This window comes from Mesoplodon densirostris, chromosome 2, assembly GCF_025265405.1.
Source record: "Mesoplodon densirostris isolate mMesDen1 chromosome 2, mMesDen1 primary haplotype, whole genome shotgun sequence".
NCBI lineage: Eukaryota > Metazoa > Chordata > Mammalia > Artiodactyla > Ziphiidae > Mesoplodon > Mesoplodon densirostris.
The window spans coordinates 10,022,110-10,039,340 of record NC_082662.1 but is presented as its reverse complement, the minus strand read 5'-3'; the positions used below and the strand labels follow the sequence as shown (position 1 = coordinate 10,039,340).

The following is a 17,231-nucleotide window of genomic DNA, read 5'->3' as shown; positions in this document are numbered from 1 at the left end:
TAGGCAGAACACTCTATTACATAAATCACAGCAAGATACTTTTGACCCACGTCCTAAAGAAATGGAAATAAAAACAAAAATAAACAAATGGGACCTGATGAAACAAGATGAAAAGACAACCCTCAGAATGGGAGAAAATATTTGAAAATGAAACAACTGACAGGATTAATATCCAAAATTTACAAGCAGCTCATGCAGCTCAATATCAAAAAAACAAACAACCCAATCCAAAAATGGGCAGAAGACCTAAATAGACATTTCTCCAAAGAAGATATACAGAGTGCCAACAAACACATGAAAGAATGCTCAACATCATTAATCATTAGAGAAATGCAAATCAAAACTAAAATGAGATGTCCTCTCACACCAATCAGAATGGCCATCATCAAAAAATCTACAAACGTTAAATGCTGGATAGGGTGTGGAGAAAAGGGAACCCTCTTGCACTGTTGGTGGGAATGTAAACTGAAACAGCCACTATGGAGAACATTATGGAGGTTCCTAAAAAAACTAAAAACAAAACTACCATATGATCCAGCAATCCCACTACTGGGCATATACCCTGAGGAAACCATAATTCAAAAGGAGTCATGTACCAAAATGTTCATTGCTGCTCTATTTACAATAGCCAGGACATGGAAGCAATCTAAGTGTCCATCAACAGATGAATGGATAAAGAAGATGTGGCACATATATACAATGGAATATTACTCAGCCATAAAAAGTAACAAAATGGAGTTATTTGTAGTGAGGTGGATGGACCTAGAGTCTGTCATTCAGAGTGAAGTAAGTCAGAAAGAGAAAAACAAATACCGTATGCTAACACATATATATGGAATCTAAGAAAAAAAAAAGGTCATGAAAAACCTAGGGGCAAGGCGGGAATAAAGACACAGACCTACTAGATGGACTTGAAGATATGGGGAGGGGGGAGGGTAAGCTGTGACTAAGTGAGAGAGTGGCATGGACATATATACACTACCAAATGTAAAATAGATAGCTAGTGGGAAGCAGCCACATAGCACAGGGAGATCAGCTCGGTGCTTTGTGACCACCTAGAGGGGTGGGATAGGGAGGGTGGGAGGGAGGGAGACGCAAGAGGAAAGATATATGGGAACATATGTATATGTATAACTGATTCACTTTGTTATAAAGCAGAAACTCACATCATTGTAAAGCAATTATCCTCCAATAAAGATGTAAAAAATAAATAAATAAATAAATAAATTAAATAAGTCATAGCATAGGGAATATAGTCAATAATATTGTAATAACTTTGTATGGTAACAGATGATAACTGGACTGATTGGGGCGATCACTTTACAATGTACAAAAATATCGAATCACTGTGTTGTACACCTGAAACTCATATAATAATGTCAGTTAATTATACTTCAATTTAAAAAAGTAAAGAAAAAAGTATAAAAAACATAAGGCTAGGATTCAGCAGGCGGGGTCACTACTGGGCATGTGCACAGCTGTGGAGCCACAGTCTCCTCTCAGCCTCCACAAAGCTCCCCCAGCCCATATAAGCGGGGGTCCGTTTCACTTTCCCTGCCCAGCATCCCCCCCAAAAAGAAAATAATTGAAAAACTTTTAAAAATAAAAATAGTGCTAGTAATAGTCCCTATCTCACAGGGTTGTGTTATGAAAGTCGATGGGTTGATGTTTGTAAATTACTGACAATATTGCCTGTAGTTAGTGCTATATAGACATTCACAAGATAAAATAAAATGAGAAACTTTTTGTCTGAAAAAAAATCAATACTATTCATCAATAAATCCTTAAATTGGAGAAACTTCTAAATTGGAAAAATTTATAGAACGTTTATAAAGAGCTAATTTATTGATATCTATTAAAAAATTAGAAAGTGGATTTTAAAAATACATATATGGGGCTTCCCTCGTGGTGCAGCGGTTGAGAGTCCATCTGCCGATGCAGGGGACACGGGTTCGTGCCCTGGTCCGGGAAGATCCCACATGCCGCGGAGCAGCGAGGCCCGTGAGCCATGGTCACTGGACCTGTGCGTCCGGAGCCTGTGCTCCGCAACGTGAGAGGCCACAACAGTGAGAGGCCTGTGTACCGCCAAAAAAAAAAAATATATATATATATATGTAATGACTAACCTAAGATGTCCCTTAGTTTAAAACAAATGAAACATACAAAAATCGGTTTGGAAAGATTTATTTATGGTCTCAACTTCACCTAATGGTTCTTACAGATGCTAATATTAATCTTCGTTTTCCACAAAACCTTTCCTCTTTCTCTAAGTCCTGCAACAAGTTTATAAAGTATACCTTTGTAAACAAAGATGAGGCATTTAATCTTTTTCTCTCTACATGATTCCTCCAGAATTTGGCTTCTCCAGATGGCTCCCCTGTGGACTTGATGATTTATTGTAACCAGATTAAAATCCATTATAGTAATCATTGTTTAATTTTTTCTTAATTGTTTTCAAATTATTTTTGTCTTGTGCCTCTCTCCACTGTACTATAAATTTATAAATGTAACTAGCTGTATAACTTATATCCCATCTACTTTATAAAATTATTGTCTCCTGCACTACCCAATGTGAAACCAGGCATCTGACATAGCTAAACATCTTGAGGCCATCAATCATTTACATAACTCTACAGAGAATATTTGTAATAGTGCAACTCTAGATAAGAGAAGAACGAACAAGAGAAATATTTCCTGCATCATAATAGACTACTAAGACAGGAGATCCAGGGAATTTTAATAAATATGCTACTACCAGATCTGCAGCTGGTTGAATCGGAGGGTGCAGGGCTGAGGATGCAGATGCTGACTATAAGTTATATGCTGTATATTACAGCTATTTTATTATACATCCGGATATGCTGATGTCAAAACATGCTATACTAGTCTTCCTCAATAGGAAGGACCAGGAGGTGTTAGGGGAATGAAGTAAATGTCTTATTGACATGACCTAGCCTCCAAAAGATATAATTTTTAAAGGTGGTATAAACATAATAAAACCATGTTCCATGCCTGTCTGATTTTAGTATTTTTTGGTAGGAATTTGCATGTCTTTTCCAGACACAACTAGATAAATTCAAGAAGGAACAGTTCCCACCCATGACAGGCATGGGTTGTTGTGGACCTGAGAGTCTGGCTAATCTCTCACTGCAAAGGCTCATTGGCCACTGAGTATGTCCCCTTTGTTGTTTGTGTTAACTCACTGAACAGCCACAGAAATAAGGAGGTAAGATATAACCGAGAAGAACAAAAGAACTGGGGAATGATAGAATTTCAGATCATAGACAACTGAGTGACTTTTTTTTTCCCCATCAATAACTGGAGATTCCTGAGATGTAAACACAGAAAACAGGATAATATATCATGGAGGGCATCTACCCATTTACACTGAAGTTCTCTTTATTTCTGAACATTTCTGCAACTGTCCATCCAAGGATAACTCAAACATGTGTGTCTCAAACTGAATCCTCCTCCAGAAATTTAGGTTCATATTTGACTCTATAAATACATGTCTAAAAGTCCCATCAGCTCCCCAAATCAACATATCCTTCTGGAATCCTGCACCCCTGCTGGATCACCTTTCCTTTTCCCAGTCACACTGAGCAGATAACAGAAACCATGAGTGTGTTTTCCATTCATAATGTACCTATGTCTTAGATTTCAGTTTCCAAGGGTCCAGAAGAAAGTTTTGATAGAAGCAACCAACTAGCAGGGTAATACAGCATTATATACTGGGACTTATGTGATCACATATGTCAACGCCACAGTGAGGACAGGGGCTGGGGCTAATCCAAATGGTCCTGGGATGTCCTAAGTCTCTAAGAATCCCCAAAAGCTCAGCTTGTAGAAGGGCAAGTCTCTCCTGGTGGAGAACACCCTGAGAGCTGTAACTCTCCTGAGGGGCAGGATAAAGCTCTAGATTTAAACCAGGCAGCCCATCAGTATGACGCAGGAGCCTCTCCATGACAGCCATGGAGAGGAGGTTCCCACACATGCTGAATACCCTGAGATGGGAACAGTGGCTCAGGGCAGGGAGGATGGTCTCGAGTTGGGAGTCCATGATCCCACACAGGTTTAAGTCCAGTTCCTGAAGAGTAGCTGCAACTTTCTCCAGCAGAACGTGGAGGAGCTCAGGACTAAAGTAGGTCAGCCTGACGCCACTCAGATCCAGGTCTCTTAGCTGACTGATGTTCGGGCACTGGGACAGATGGATCAAGTCTGATTTTGCAAGCTGGCAATTAGTTATTGAGAGGTTGTCCAAAGTGGTCATTAGGAACCTGGGGAGAAACCAAGCAATTAGTTGTTGGAAACTGAGGTGCCAGGTGAGCTCCAGGTAAGAGTCAAGTGATTTCTCCAGGGCCAAGGTTAGTCTGACCATCTGATGACAGTCAATACACTGATTGCCCAGTCTCACTCAAGGCTCAGTCCTGTCACCATTGTGTGACTGAGTCACTTCACAGGATCTTGAAAACTCTCTTTCTTCATCTATAAAGCAGAGTACAACATACTCCACTTCCTTATGAGAATGAATGAAAATAATGGAGTACTCTAGAACATGCTAAAACAAGAGCCAGAGGGAGTTTCAATCAAGTGTGGACATCACTGAATTTTAGTACTGGTAGATGAGATTATAAAATTATTTCAACTCAGATTCATTCAGTCTCTGCTTGAGCTCCAGATGCCTATATCTCTGGCCAGGTGAAGCTGTACAGAGACATACATAAACCTTCACAACGTTGAACAGCATCAACTGGGGTTGCCTGTCTGTATGGGATCACCTATATCCCTGCATCATCTACAAACCTTATATCACTTTTTATTATCCTTTTGGTTCTGATCCACTACCATCATTTCCAGAATCATAGTTTTCCCATATATTAATTAATGTGATTAATACATATTAATTATCTGGAGCATAAGACAACATTTTACAGGCAAGGAATTTAAGACAGGCTCATTGCAGTCACAAACCTTGTGAGCATTGAGCTTTTCTTCAGAAATGCTCTGGTCTGATGTGGTTTCCCCCCTTCAATGTCCTCTTTACTTAACTATTTTTCTAAGTCATTTGAACATAGACTCTCTTCCTGAGGAAGAAATCACAAACTCCTCACTGCTAGATCAAAACATCTCAGTCTATAATCTGTACCTCCCTAGCAGTGTGTCCCTTTCCAGAGCCACTATACCAGTTTAGGCTCCTACCTTGATTTGTGTGGATATGGGATACCACAGTTCAGGACAGAGCAGCAAAGGAGACAGTGCGTTTGACATTTTAGTGTTTTCAATGTTTAGTGTGTTCAGTGTTACCCAGCCAGTGGTCCAACTCACCTGAGCATCTGGTCCAGGCAGCCTTCAAGGAAGGAGAGAGATTCCAGGTGGAGATCCCAGGGGTGAAGCAGCCTGAGGAACTGAGAGGTAATTTGGACATGATGCTGCTCCTGCTTCTCGAAGGCAGACAGGTGGATGTGGGAGAGAAAGATTCTCTACACATTACTCATCTCACTGAAGAAAGAAGCAAACCTAGCCAGAGTGGACAGATGCCAAACACAATTCACTTCCACTTCCTGGATACAGTCCAGACTCACCATACTCAGGACCTTCATAATATTTTCCATGGGCGTTGAAAAGATCTTCAGCTTCTTACAGCACAGGTGTATGGAAGCTTTTCTCTGCTCCACCCACCTGAGGAGGTCGGCGAGGAAGTTATCCAGGGTACTTTTCTTCAGACAAAGGTCTATGAAAACTTTAAATGGGGCCAAGTGCTGCTTTGTCATTGACCTGTGTTCACCCACTTGTGCTATTCGTGAGCTTGAGCACCCGTGAGTGCTGGCTCCAGACCACGTGCTCCAGAAGTTCTGGCCAGTACCATGTAGATCTAGCACCTGCAGTTTGCACCTCCTATGGGGAAAAAGGAGATTGGTGGGGATGCATTAAAATCCACACAGAATGAAGAAACAGCCTCAATATTTGACAACAGGCTGCCCACCTGTGCTGTAACGTTAGATTCCTGACAGCACCTGCTGCCTTGCCTTCTTCTCTCCCTGTCTCACTTTCTGCCATCTATTTTTCCCTTCCCCTACTTTCTGGTTCTCCACTTCTAGAAACATTAAGCTGCACTGGGAGCAGGTGAGGCATGTTCTTTCAGGCTTCCCTGCATCATAGCCACTCCTATGCTTCCGGGAAGCATTTCCCACAGTGAGCCAAAGCCTCTAAACTTCTTCATTGCCATCTCAGAACTCTCTGTTCCATCCTTTTTCCATCTACTTAGCCTCACCCCAGCTGCCTCCTCTAGGATGATTCAGATTTTACCAGGCTACCAGAATCAGACTCACCTGGATCGAACCTTCTGGGCAAGCAGGGCATCAAGGGCTCTGGCACTGCTTGTAAGGGCCCCACATAAGGCATGTCTATCAGGCCCCCCAGAGGCAGGTGGACAAAGGGCCAGGCTTGCACCACGGCCTTCAGGTTCTCAATGCATCTCCCATGGAAAGCCTCCATCAACAGTGGTGGGAAGAGTTCTGTGGGTAGATCCTCCAGAGCAGAAAAGACCAAGGCATCTTCCCTCAGCAGGTTCATTCCTGCAATGTTCAGGAGTCTGGGTGGAGTCCAGAAACTCATCCTAACTCTGCTCCAAAAGGAATCTTCTAGAACATTCGAGGGAACAAGGCATCCATTTCAGGGCAAGCATAAGCATACCTAAGACTATCTCCCTACCCTTCAGAGGAACCTACTCAGGGCCCAGGTGCCTACTCTGGAAGCGGTGGAAGCGCCTCACTTAGCCTATATTACACTCTGAGCTCAGTGGGCACAAAGCTTTAACTCTTTGCCTTTGAGGGATTCAGAACAATCATCTAACAAGTATCGATGAGGAAAAAAGGCATCCACTAGCCCATTCAGTTCCATCCACTGCTTTGCTTAAGTCATGTCCCACTGGGAAGTGGGTACCAAGGATCCTGAAAACTGACTCCAAACTTTATTTGGGGAAGACTTTCAGACCATGACTTAGAGCCCTAAATCTATGGGAAAAGGAGTGTCATGTGGACCAACACAGCCTACATCTTCAGTTACCCCCGTTAACCTGGCTAGTAAACATGAAAGAAATACCCCTAACATGAATGCCATTTGTACACAAAAGTAGTGTTTTAAATTTCAAGAAATAAAATTCCAAACAGATTTTTTTATTAAAAATATCTCCTTGGTAAAGACATTTACAAATGATATCAGCTAAAGTGCAAATCAAAATGTTTGGGATTCAGGCAAAACTACACTGAGAGGCAAAACCAAAACCTGAAATGTGTTCATCTGAAAGAAATGATTTTTCAAAAACTCTTCGTGACATCCGGAGTTCCATGCTACCGTTCAAGATTAGCTAACCATGGGTAAGAAGAGGGTGTCCTTAGCTGAGGTTGGTAACTTAGTTCTATGATGGGGTTGGCAGGGTGCTCAGACCTCAGACCCTGTGGAGAACACAGCTGGCCAGAGTCAGAAGATTCTGCATCTCTTCTTCGGGCTTGAGACTTTTATAAACCTTTCTAATCCCATCATCTCTCTGTCCAACTACTAACTCAATCAGTATGGTATACTTGATTAGATGCCAGACTGCCCATTCATCCTGATTGGATCTTCATATTTCTCCAGATTAATTGATTGATCAGATAACAATTCAGGAAACAGAAGGAATAATGGAGGGGGTAATCAAGGACTCATTCATTGATTCACTTAACAAATATTGATTGATATTTACCAATATGGACAGTTATATTCCTGGGTTTGATCAGGGAAGGAATTGTTGGTACTTGACATTGGACAACAAAGAACAAAACTTGAAATCATCATTGTTGGGGGAACTTCGGCCATATCAAAATTACCAAAATGTCCCTGAATGAAAACAGCTTCATGAAAACCGTGGTATTGTTCCCAAAGGAGACAAAATAAACCCATCCCTGTATCAACTTGTCACCTAGGTGTTATGTAGGAAACATAGGAGACCGTGAGCCTATTCAGGCAGGAAGGGAAGAGCTTTTGTGGATGTGGTTGGTTTTCCAGCCTTAAGCAAAGCCTCCTCTGAAGGCTGACAGGTCAAAATCTCAGTGAGAAGAGTAGGGCTGGAGAGTATGGAGCTGGACATTCCTCAATGGTCGACATGAATGACTGCAACAATGTAAAAAAAAAGCAGTTTTTTCCCTCTTGGGAAGGAGGGAGCTTTAAAGACCTTTTTCTGGGTGATATTTAAAAAGTAAAAAAGAGTGGCTCAAAGGAAACTGTGTCATCTTTGAGGGTGTTTCTTCCTAGAAAGTTGGAATCAGCACAACAAACACCATGAGAAGACTAAATCTAAGTATGTGAGAAGAGGAAGAGACGTGAGACCTGGGATCAGACATTTCCAGGACTGAGAGCCACTGAGGGTGGGCACGGTGGGCTCTTTGGGGACTTGGAGCCAGGGAAGAAATAAACGTGGGTCAGTTGCAAATAACCCTGTCCTCATCATGGCAGCTGCTACCAGGAGCGGTTTTCTCTAAGTTTTTTTCTTACTGAGGACACTTTCCAGATGGCAAATAGCCCCAACCACTTTCCAGCAGTCTTGGAAGCCAAACCATCATCCCGTGGGTAATCTTTCCGAGTGTATTTACATAATTACTCTTTCCTAAAACTTAGCAAAGTTCAACACAGATTCTGATCAAGGAGATACCATTAGGCACAGAAATAAAATTCTGTTTTTCTCTTCATAAATAGCAACACCTTTCCTGCACTAAATTCAGAAGCTCCGTGTGGTGTTTCAGGTTCTGTCACTTACAGGGATGACTCCCACCTGGGCTGCATCACACAGAGATTCTTTTGAAGTTTAGGGTCACAAATAAAGGGAGACCCTTTCTCCATCTTCAAGAATTTTCCTTGTCTCTCTCCCCCCACCATTTATTTGATGACCAAACAGTACTTATATACGTCTGCCACCAAGGTGAGGGCTCTTTGAAGGGTCTTCTCCCTCTTGGTCACTTTCCAGAAGATTCCTTTCACCACATTTCTACCATGGTTATAAGTGGCCTTTGCAGAAAATAGGGTTAAATTGGATTCTACTCAATAGAAATTTTAACTCCTATGTCACCAATCCCTTTTATTAATGGCCTGCAATAGAGTGAGATTAGTAACAATGATTATCATAAACCTTTCTGTTTACTGAACATAAACTGGGTGAGCAATGGTGTGGGCACTTTTTATTCACTACTTCAGATAACCTTCAGAGAAGATCTAAACATCACTGCTATTTTCCCCTATCTTGGGCTGGTGAAGCACGGTCTCTGCCAGGTAGAAAAATCTTCCCATTTCTGTGCAGTGAATAATTAGGTGATAGGATCAGAAGGACCCCTTGAATTGTCAGACAACCTAAATCTTGGAAAGAACTGACTGAGAAACTTCACGTGATGTTAGTGGAAATGCGGAAATCGGAGTCTAAGCAGGGGTTGTTCCCATGGGATCACATCTTCTATGAAATCCAAAAAGAGCATTGTTTAAAGTGACAAGTTGAAACTAATTCTCTGAAGAAAACTCGAGGGCTGGTATGGAAAGCTACAAAAGTAGCCAGACTCCAAGTTGGTCATTCTCATATATGTGGGAATTTGGGGGATATTCAGAAGGACTTTCCTGCCTGAGCAGTAATCAGCTGTGGAAGTTGTATCAGAGAAAATGAGACAGACACACGTTTATGTGGTGAAGGCAAATTTTATTCAGGACTATGATAATAGATAACCCAGCATGTAACTTGGCTTCATTCACAATTCAACAAATGCAACTAGGGATTCACAGCCAAGTAGCAGGGGTTTTGTTGGCTGGTAAATTACTGAGAGGAGACATCAGGTCTGGGAGAGATTCTGGCTGAACCAATGTAATAGAATTCTTGCTGAAGGCGGCCCAGCATGGTCCTTTACCAATAGTGGGCAGTGAAGGATTTTGATCAGATTTTTGGGGTCATCAGATATAAATGGTAGGGATTCTTGTTGAACCGGTTTAGAATTCTTGTTCAAACTGGATTTTACAAGGAAGTACACAGACAATCCCTGGAGAAGTTTCAGAAGCCTGAATAAACTTTGGTCAAACAAAGAACGTTTTCCGTTGAGGGGATTGTGTTGGGGCACTGGGTGGACTGTGCAAACGCTAAGTTAGTGAAATGTGTGGCCAACTTGGGAACACGTGAAAGTCACTGATGCTGGACAGGGAGAGCACAGGCAGGTCACGTGGGAGTTGGAATGAAGAGGGGATCCTTTGAAAGATTTCCATGATCTGATTAACAGTCTCACACCCACTGTCATGGGTGCCTGGAGATAATGTTGTCAGTGGACAAAGGAGCAAGAAGGGAGAGAACACAACCTGCATCCTGGTCTGGACAGAGCAGTCGTGTTGGAGACCCACAGAGCTGGAGAGACACAGGAGTCCCCATAGCCTGGGCAGTTTACAGGAGGCTTGAGGATGGCCTCCAGAGGAGGATGGCTGCTGGAATGCTGATTGGTCCACTGGGGTCTTGTTCTCTTTACGGTGTTGGGTTGCTATGAACTGAATGTTTGTTCCCAGTCCCCTACTCCTCCTGCCACACCCCCCACACACACACCCCCACAGAGTCATATCTTGAAACTTTAATCCCCAGTGTGATGGCATTTGGAGGTGGTCCCTTAGAAGGTAACTAGGTTTGGAGGACGTCATGGAGATGGAGCCCCATGATAGGTTTAGTGCCCTTAGAAAGGAATGAAGAGACCTGAGCTCCCCAACACCCTACCGTGTGAGGAAACTAGGAAGCTAGCTCCCTCCACAACCCGACCATGCTGCCTCCCTGATCTCAGCCTTCCAGGCTCCAGAATCATAAGATATAAATTTTCTTTGTTTAAGCCACTCAGTCCATGGTATTTTGCTATAGTCACCTTAATCAAGTAAAACACATATGAATGGGGTAGCAAGAGTGTATGGGAAAGTGTAAGCCTTTGTGGTCCCATGAATATTTTCTTTGGACAAATCACACAAAACACAATAAGAAAGTGATGCTGTCCATAGTAGGTTAAAATGAAATACAGGTCACATGATTGACTTTATACTGTAATCCATTCTTATATAAAGTTCCCTATGAATATAGCAATCAGTCTTTCATTCATTATTTCAGGTCATATCTTATTAATATTTACTATAATCCTGGGGTTCCACTAGGTGTAGATGAAGTTTAGGAAGTGAAAGTTACATGGATCCAATCCTTGTGGAATTGAAACCCATCTCATAGGATTCGCAGAAACTGGAAACTAATAGAAATTCTTGGGTTTGTCTCACAGAACAGCAGAGAAAGGAACAGCTTATTTAAAACACTCTTCTTGTAACCTGAGGTCACCTGTCAAGCTCGTCTTCATTGTTCCTGCAAATTTCATACCCTGAAATCTTCCCATACCTTAGACAATACATTACAACACTCCTTTAACTGTGACCTATAGATAACACCTCTGACATATAAGTCACTATAGTAATGGTTCTTTAAGTTGTTTTTTTCAGGTCATGGATCTAGTCTTGCCCAGGTCAAACCAGTCAAGACCAGCGACCATTCAATTGGGCCTGAGGCAGTGCACAGTGGATGGCTTAAAACTGCATCCTCAGATCATGCTAATGCCACCATCTTCTGAACATGCATCCTATGTAGTAGCATGTAACAGAGATATGCCTGCACAGAGCAGTGCTTACCTCACCTTTTTCCTGTCTTCAGTCGCCTTTCCCTGCACCTCTGACCTTACTATACCCTTCACCCATAAATATCCCTGCTCCCTTGCCTTTGAAGTGGTAAATCTCAGACTTGTTCTCTGGTCTCCTCCCTTAGCTGCCATGTAAATTAACCCTTTCTCTGTTGCAAACCTTGGAATCTTGTTGTTTGGCTTGCTGACTGTTGGGCAAATGAACCTGGTTCAGTAACAGAATATTGCAGTTCATACTTGTAAGCATCTTAGATCAGCTTCCTGAGATGTCCAAAGGGTGATCATTATGATGAAAGCACCAGAGATTTCAAAGTTCTGGAAATTTTCATTATATTTCCACTCAAGTTTCTGTATTTTATTGAACATTTTCTATTGTCAGATTCTTTGCCATGACCAGTGATGAAAATAGGGACATTATCATTTTGGAAAATCAAGACCCAACCTACAGTGAATTGGAGAATTAAAGAGACAGAGTTTAAGAAGCTTCCATGGGCTTCCCTGGTGGCATAGTTGTTGAGAGTCTGCCTGCCGATGCAGGGGACATGGGTTCGTGCCCCGGTCCGGGAGGATCCCACATGCCGCGGAGTGGCTGGGCCCCTGAGCCATGGCCACTGAGCCTGCGCGTCCGGAGCCTGTGCTCCGCAACAGGAGAGGCCACAACAGTGAGAGGCCCACGTACCGCAAAAAAAAAAAAAAAAAAAAAAGCTTCCATGAGGAAAGAAAAAGAGGAGTTCAGTTTTTTAGATCCCACATATAAGTGAGAACATACTATGTTTATCTTTCTCTGACATATTTCACTTAGAATAATGCCCTCATAGTCCATCCTTTTTGTGGAATATGACATATTTTCATGGCTTAATAATATATATATAGTATATATACTATATATACTATATATATGTATATATACACACACATATGAGGAGGAAGTTCAGGGGAGATGCTTCTTCTATCTGTATTATTAGAATATTTTACACTGAGAATGTTGTTGTTTATTACTTGGGCAAATCCAACAAAAGAATGAAAACAAATGGAGTTTTCTTTTGTAGGTAATTTACATGGACATATGTATTGACTGCAAGTGCTATTTCTTCTATATCCTACATGTTTATATTATTGTCAGCCAGCTAACTTTGATTTTCTCCAAATTGGCACTTTAGTTAAAAATAATATTTGACTATAAACTGATAAAGTTTTCCATGGACCATGCAGTTATAATCTTTTACTGCCATGCAAGCCTCTGTGGGCAGTTATGGGCAGTGATTGAGACACCGTTCCTGCCCTTTATGGGGCAATATCTGTCTAAGAGGGGAGATCGTCAAGAAAAAATAATTTTAATAAGTATCATTATCCTATGATCCAGAAATCTCGCTCCTTGGTATCCGTCCAAATGACTTGAAACCTTATATCCACACAAAAACATGCACATGGGAGTTTATACCAGCTGTTTCATAATTGTCAACACTTGGAAGCAACCAAGTTGTCCTTCAGTACATGAAAGAATCAATAAACTGTGATATATACAGAAAATGGAATGTTATCAAACCATGAAAACGCATGAAAGAACCCTCAGTGTCTATTACTAAGTGAAAAAATCAATCTGAAAAAGGCTACATACTGTGTAAGTCCAACTATATGATATTTTGGAAAAGGCAAACTCTGAGAACAGTGAAAAAAATCAGTTGAGGTGTTGAGGTGAGGAGGTGGGGTTGAGGTGGATGAGGGGTAATTAGTCAGAGCAAAGAGGATCGTTAGGGCAGTGAAAATACTCTGTATGATACGACAGTGGTGGATACGTGTCATTATATATTTGTCAAAGCTCATAGAATGCACAACACCAAGAGGGAACCTCAGTATAATCTATATACTTTGGGTGATGATGATGTGTCAATGTAGGTTCATTTATTATAACAAATGTACCAATCCAGTGGGGAACGTCGATAGCTGGGGAAGCTATGCACATGGTGGGGGAAGGATTTAAATGGAAACTCTCTTACCTTGTGCTCAATTTTACTTAGAACACAAAACTGCTCTAAAATATAAAGTCTACTTTAAAAAGTGTAGTTGTAATCCTTCCAGCTCTGAAATTTTATTTTTCTAAATATTTTTTAAAGAAGAAACAATTCTTTTTGAATGGTCTTTAAAATCAGTTTTAAATACATTTTTCTTTTGAGGATCCAAATCAATTTAACATTTTTTTAAATATCCACATGCAATTTTTTTAATTGGAGTATAGTGTTTTACAATGTTGTGTTAGTTTCTGCTGTACAGCAAAGTGAATCAGCTATACGCATACATATATCCCCTCCTTTTGGGATTTCCTTCCCACATAGGTCATTACAGAGCATTGAGTAGAGTTCCTTGTGCTATACAGTAGGTTCTCATTAGTTATCTATTTTATATGTAGTGGTGTATATATGTCAATCCCAATCTCTCAATTCATCCCACCCCCTTTTTCCCCCCTTGGTGTCCATACGTTTGTTCTCTATGTCTGTGTCTCCATTTCTGCTTTGCAAATAGGCTCATCTATATCATATTTCTAGATTCCAATATATGTGTTAATATATGATATTTGTTTTTCTCTTTCTGACTTACTTCACTTTGTATGACAGTCTCTAGGTCCATCCATGTCTCTGCAAATGGCACAATTTCATTCCTTCTTATGGCTGAGTAATATTCCATTGTGTATATGTACCACATCTTCTTTATTGACTCCTCAGTTAATGGGCAGTTAGGTTGCTTCCATGTCCTGGCTATTGTAAATAGTGCTGCAATGAACATTGGGGTGCATGTATCTTTTGGAATTATGGTTTTCTCTGGGTATATGCCTGGGAGTGAGATTGCTGAGTCATATGGTGGTTCTATTTTTAGCTTTTTAAGGAACTTCCTGGCAAGGGATTAATCTCCAAAATATATAAACAGCTCACGCAGCTCAATATTAAAAAAACAGACAACCTAATCCAAAAATGAACAGAAGACCTAAATAGACATTTCTCCAAAGAAGACATACAGATGGCCAAGAGGCACATGAAAAGCTGCTCAACATCACTAATTATTAGAGAAATGCAAATCAGAACCACAGTGAGGTATCACCTCACACCAGTCAGAATGGCCATCATCAAAAAATCTACATACGATAAATGCTGGAGAGGGTGTGGAGAAAAGGGAACCCTCTTACACTGTTGGTGGAAATGTAAATTTACACATTCATTTTTTTAAGTACTGAATTGTCTTTATAATTTTAAAAGACAATTTATATCTTCTATATTTATATAAATTACAGCACAAATATTTATACTAAATGAGCATTTACATTACAGCAGATGTTTTTAGAATGCTGAACACTACAGAACTGCTTGCAACACTGGTTTATGTCATTTGGTCTGATCTACCAGCAGGTGGCCTAGGAGTCCTGAGTCTCAGAATGTCTATCACCAGAGAGGAATGGAATCTCTCCTATGACATCCCCCTGCCCCTCCCAGTGCTGGCTGCCAAAGCAGCTTGGGTGAATGGTGATTCATTGCTGGCCTCATGTAAATGATGAGTCCTTTCCTCTTTCCTTCCTGTTGTAAGAATAGAGGGTAAGCTTGAGGAATGAAGAATCCTGGGTGTGTCTGCTAGCAGGAGAAAAGAAGGACACAAGTCATTTATTGAGCTCCTACTGTATGCCAGGTCCAGCACTAAGACTTCAACATGCATCATCTCATTCATTCTACAGGAACCCCATATGCTGTTTGTGCAAGATTACCTCCATTTTATGGAGAAGCTGTGCCTCTTGCCTAAGATCCCCCTAGCCCAATATCCACTCCATCCCCTGAGCCAACAATACCAACCCCTGAATCCTCAGCAAGGAACCTTCATTTGGGTGCCTTTTGTTTATGGTCTCTGTGATGGTTAATTTTATGTAACATTGATTCTGGGTATTTCTGAGATGGTGTTTCTGGAAGAGATTAGCATTTGAATCCATCAACTGAGTAAAGAGATCTGTCCTCACCAATGTGGGTGGGCATCAGCCAATATCTTGGGGCCCTGAGTGAACAAGACACTCTTCTCTCCCTCTTTCTCTTCTTGACCATGAACATAACAGCTTTTGGCTCTTGAGACTTGAGACTCCATGACTTACATGAGTGGCCCCCTGGTTCTCAAGCCTTTAGCCTCACACTTGGAGTTACATCATCAGCTCCCCCAGTTTTCAGCCCTAAGCTTTGGCCTGAGTTATAAAACTGTCTTTGCTCGTACTCTAGCTTTCAGACTGTGAGACCTCCGTCTCTGTAACCATGTAAATCCATCCCCATAATAAATCCCTCTTAATATATATCTGTATATACAGATGACTCTTGAACAACATACCTTTGAACTTCTCAGATCCACTTACCCGCGGATATTTTTCTATAATAAATGTAGCCCTACACCATCTGCAGTTGGTTGAATCTGAGGATGTGGAACTGAGGGTAGGGAAGGTTGACTATGAGTTATATGATGTATATAGAAGGTGTTTTTTTATACATGCTGATATGTTGATAATAAAGCATGCTATACTAGTCTTCCCTGGTAGGGAGAGATAGTAGGTGTTATAGGATTAATGTCAGTCTTTCAATGACATGACGTAACCCTACAAAAGGATATAATTTCTTAATGTGGTTTGGAAATACTAAAACCCTGTTATATGCCCGTATGATTTTAGTATTATGCTAAAAAGAAATTGTATGTCTTTACTGGTCACAACTAGTTTAATTCAAGGAGGACCACTACCTCCTCATGACAAGCATGGGTTGACAAGGACAGGAGACTTTGGGCCATCTGCAGTGTGGACGACCCCTTCCAGAACTGGAGGTCTTAACTTGTGTAGTGAAGCCCTGTCCCAGCACACACGAAGGCCAGGAACTGGGACTAATGGACCCACTTAAAGAACTATGAGGACTGCTCATGTCCAGGGTCATGGCCTGAGTCAGCAGTGAGGGCCCTGTCAAGAGCTCATCATTGACCACTGAGTATTTTTCCCTTGTTGTGTGTATTAACCAACTGAACAGCCACAGAATTATGTAAGGAGGTCAAAGATGTCCAAGACAGAAGAGAGAACTGATGGGAATAGTAGGGTTCCCAATCATAGAACATTTGGTGCATTTTCTTTTATCAGTAACTGGAGATTACTGAGGTGAAAACAGGATAATATACCATGGAGGACATTAGTCCATTTACACTGAAGGTCTCTTTATTTCTGACCATTTCTTTATAATCACCCCCCGCCCAGGGATAATGCCAACATGTGTGTCTCCAGCCCAAATTTCCATCCAGAAATTTAGATTCATATTTCTGATGCTATAAGCACATGGCCCTGAAAGTCCCCTCACCTCCCAGCATCTACATTTCCAGTACAATCCTACACCTGTCCTGGATCACCTTTCCTTTTCCCATTCACATGGAGCTGATATCTGAAATCACAGGTCTGTTTTCCTTTCATGATGCATCTATTGTCTAGATTTTTATTTCCAAATGCCCAGAAGAAAGCTTTTGACAGAT

At 41.2% G+C, this 17,231-nt stretch overlaps 1 protein-coding gene across 1 annotated transcript in view; it reads right to left on the bottom strand.

Moving 5' to 3' along the window:
- Nucleotides 1-3,724: 3,724 nt before the first annotated feature.
- The window catches only part of LOC132502401 (PRAME family member 8-like), a 36,933-nt gene continuing 23,426 nt past the window's right edge, over nucleotides 3,725-17,231 (bottom strand). Inside the window, exons 6-8 of the mRNA XM_060118290.1 lie at nucleotides 6,330-6,575; nucleotides 5,326-5,347; nucleotides 3,725-4,277 (exon numbers count right to left, since the gene is read on the bottom strand). Coding sequence (XP_059974273.1) covers nucleotides 3,725-4,277; nucleotides 5,326-5,347; nucleotides 6,330-6,575 — 821 coding nt within the window. The remainder of the gene's footprint in view (nucleotides 4,278-5,325; nucleotides 5,348-6,329; nucleotides 6,576-17,231) is intronic.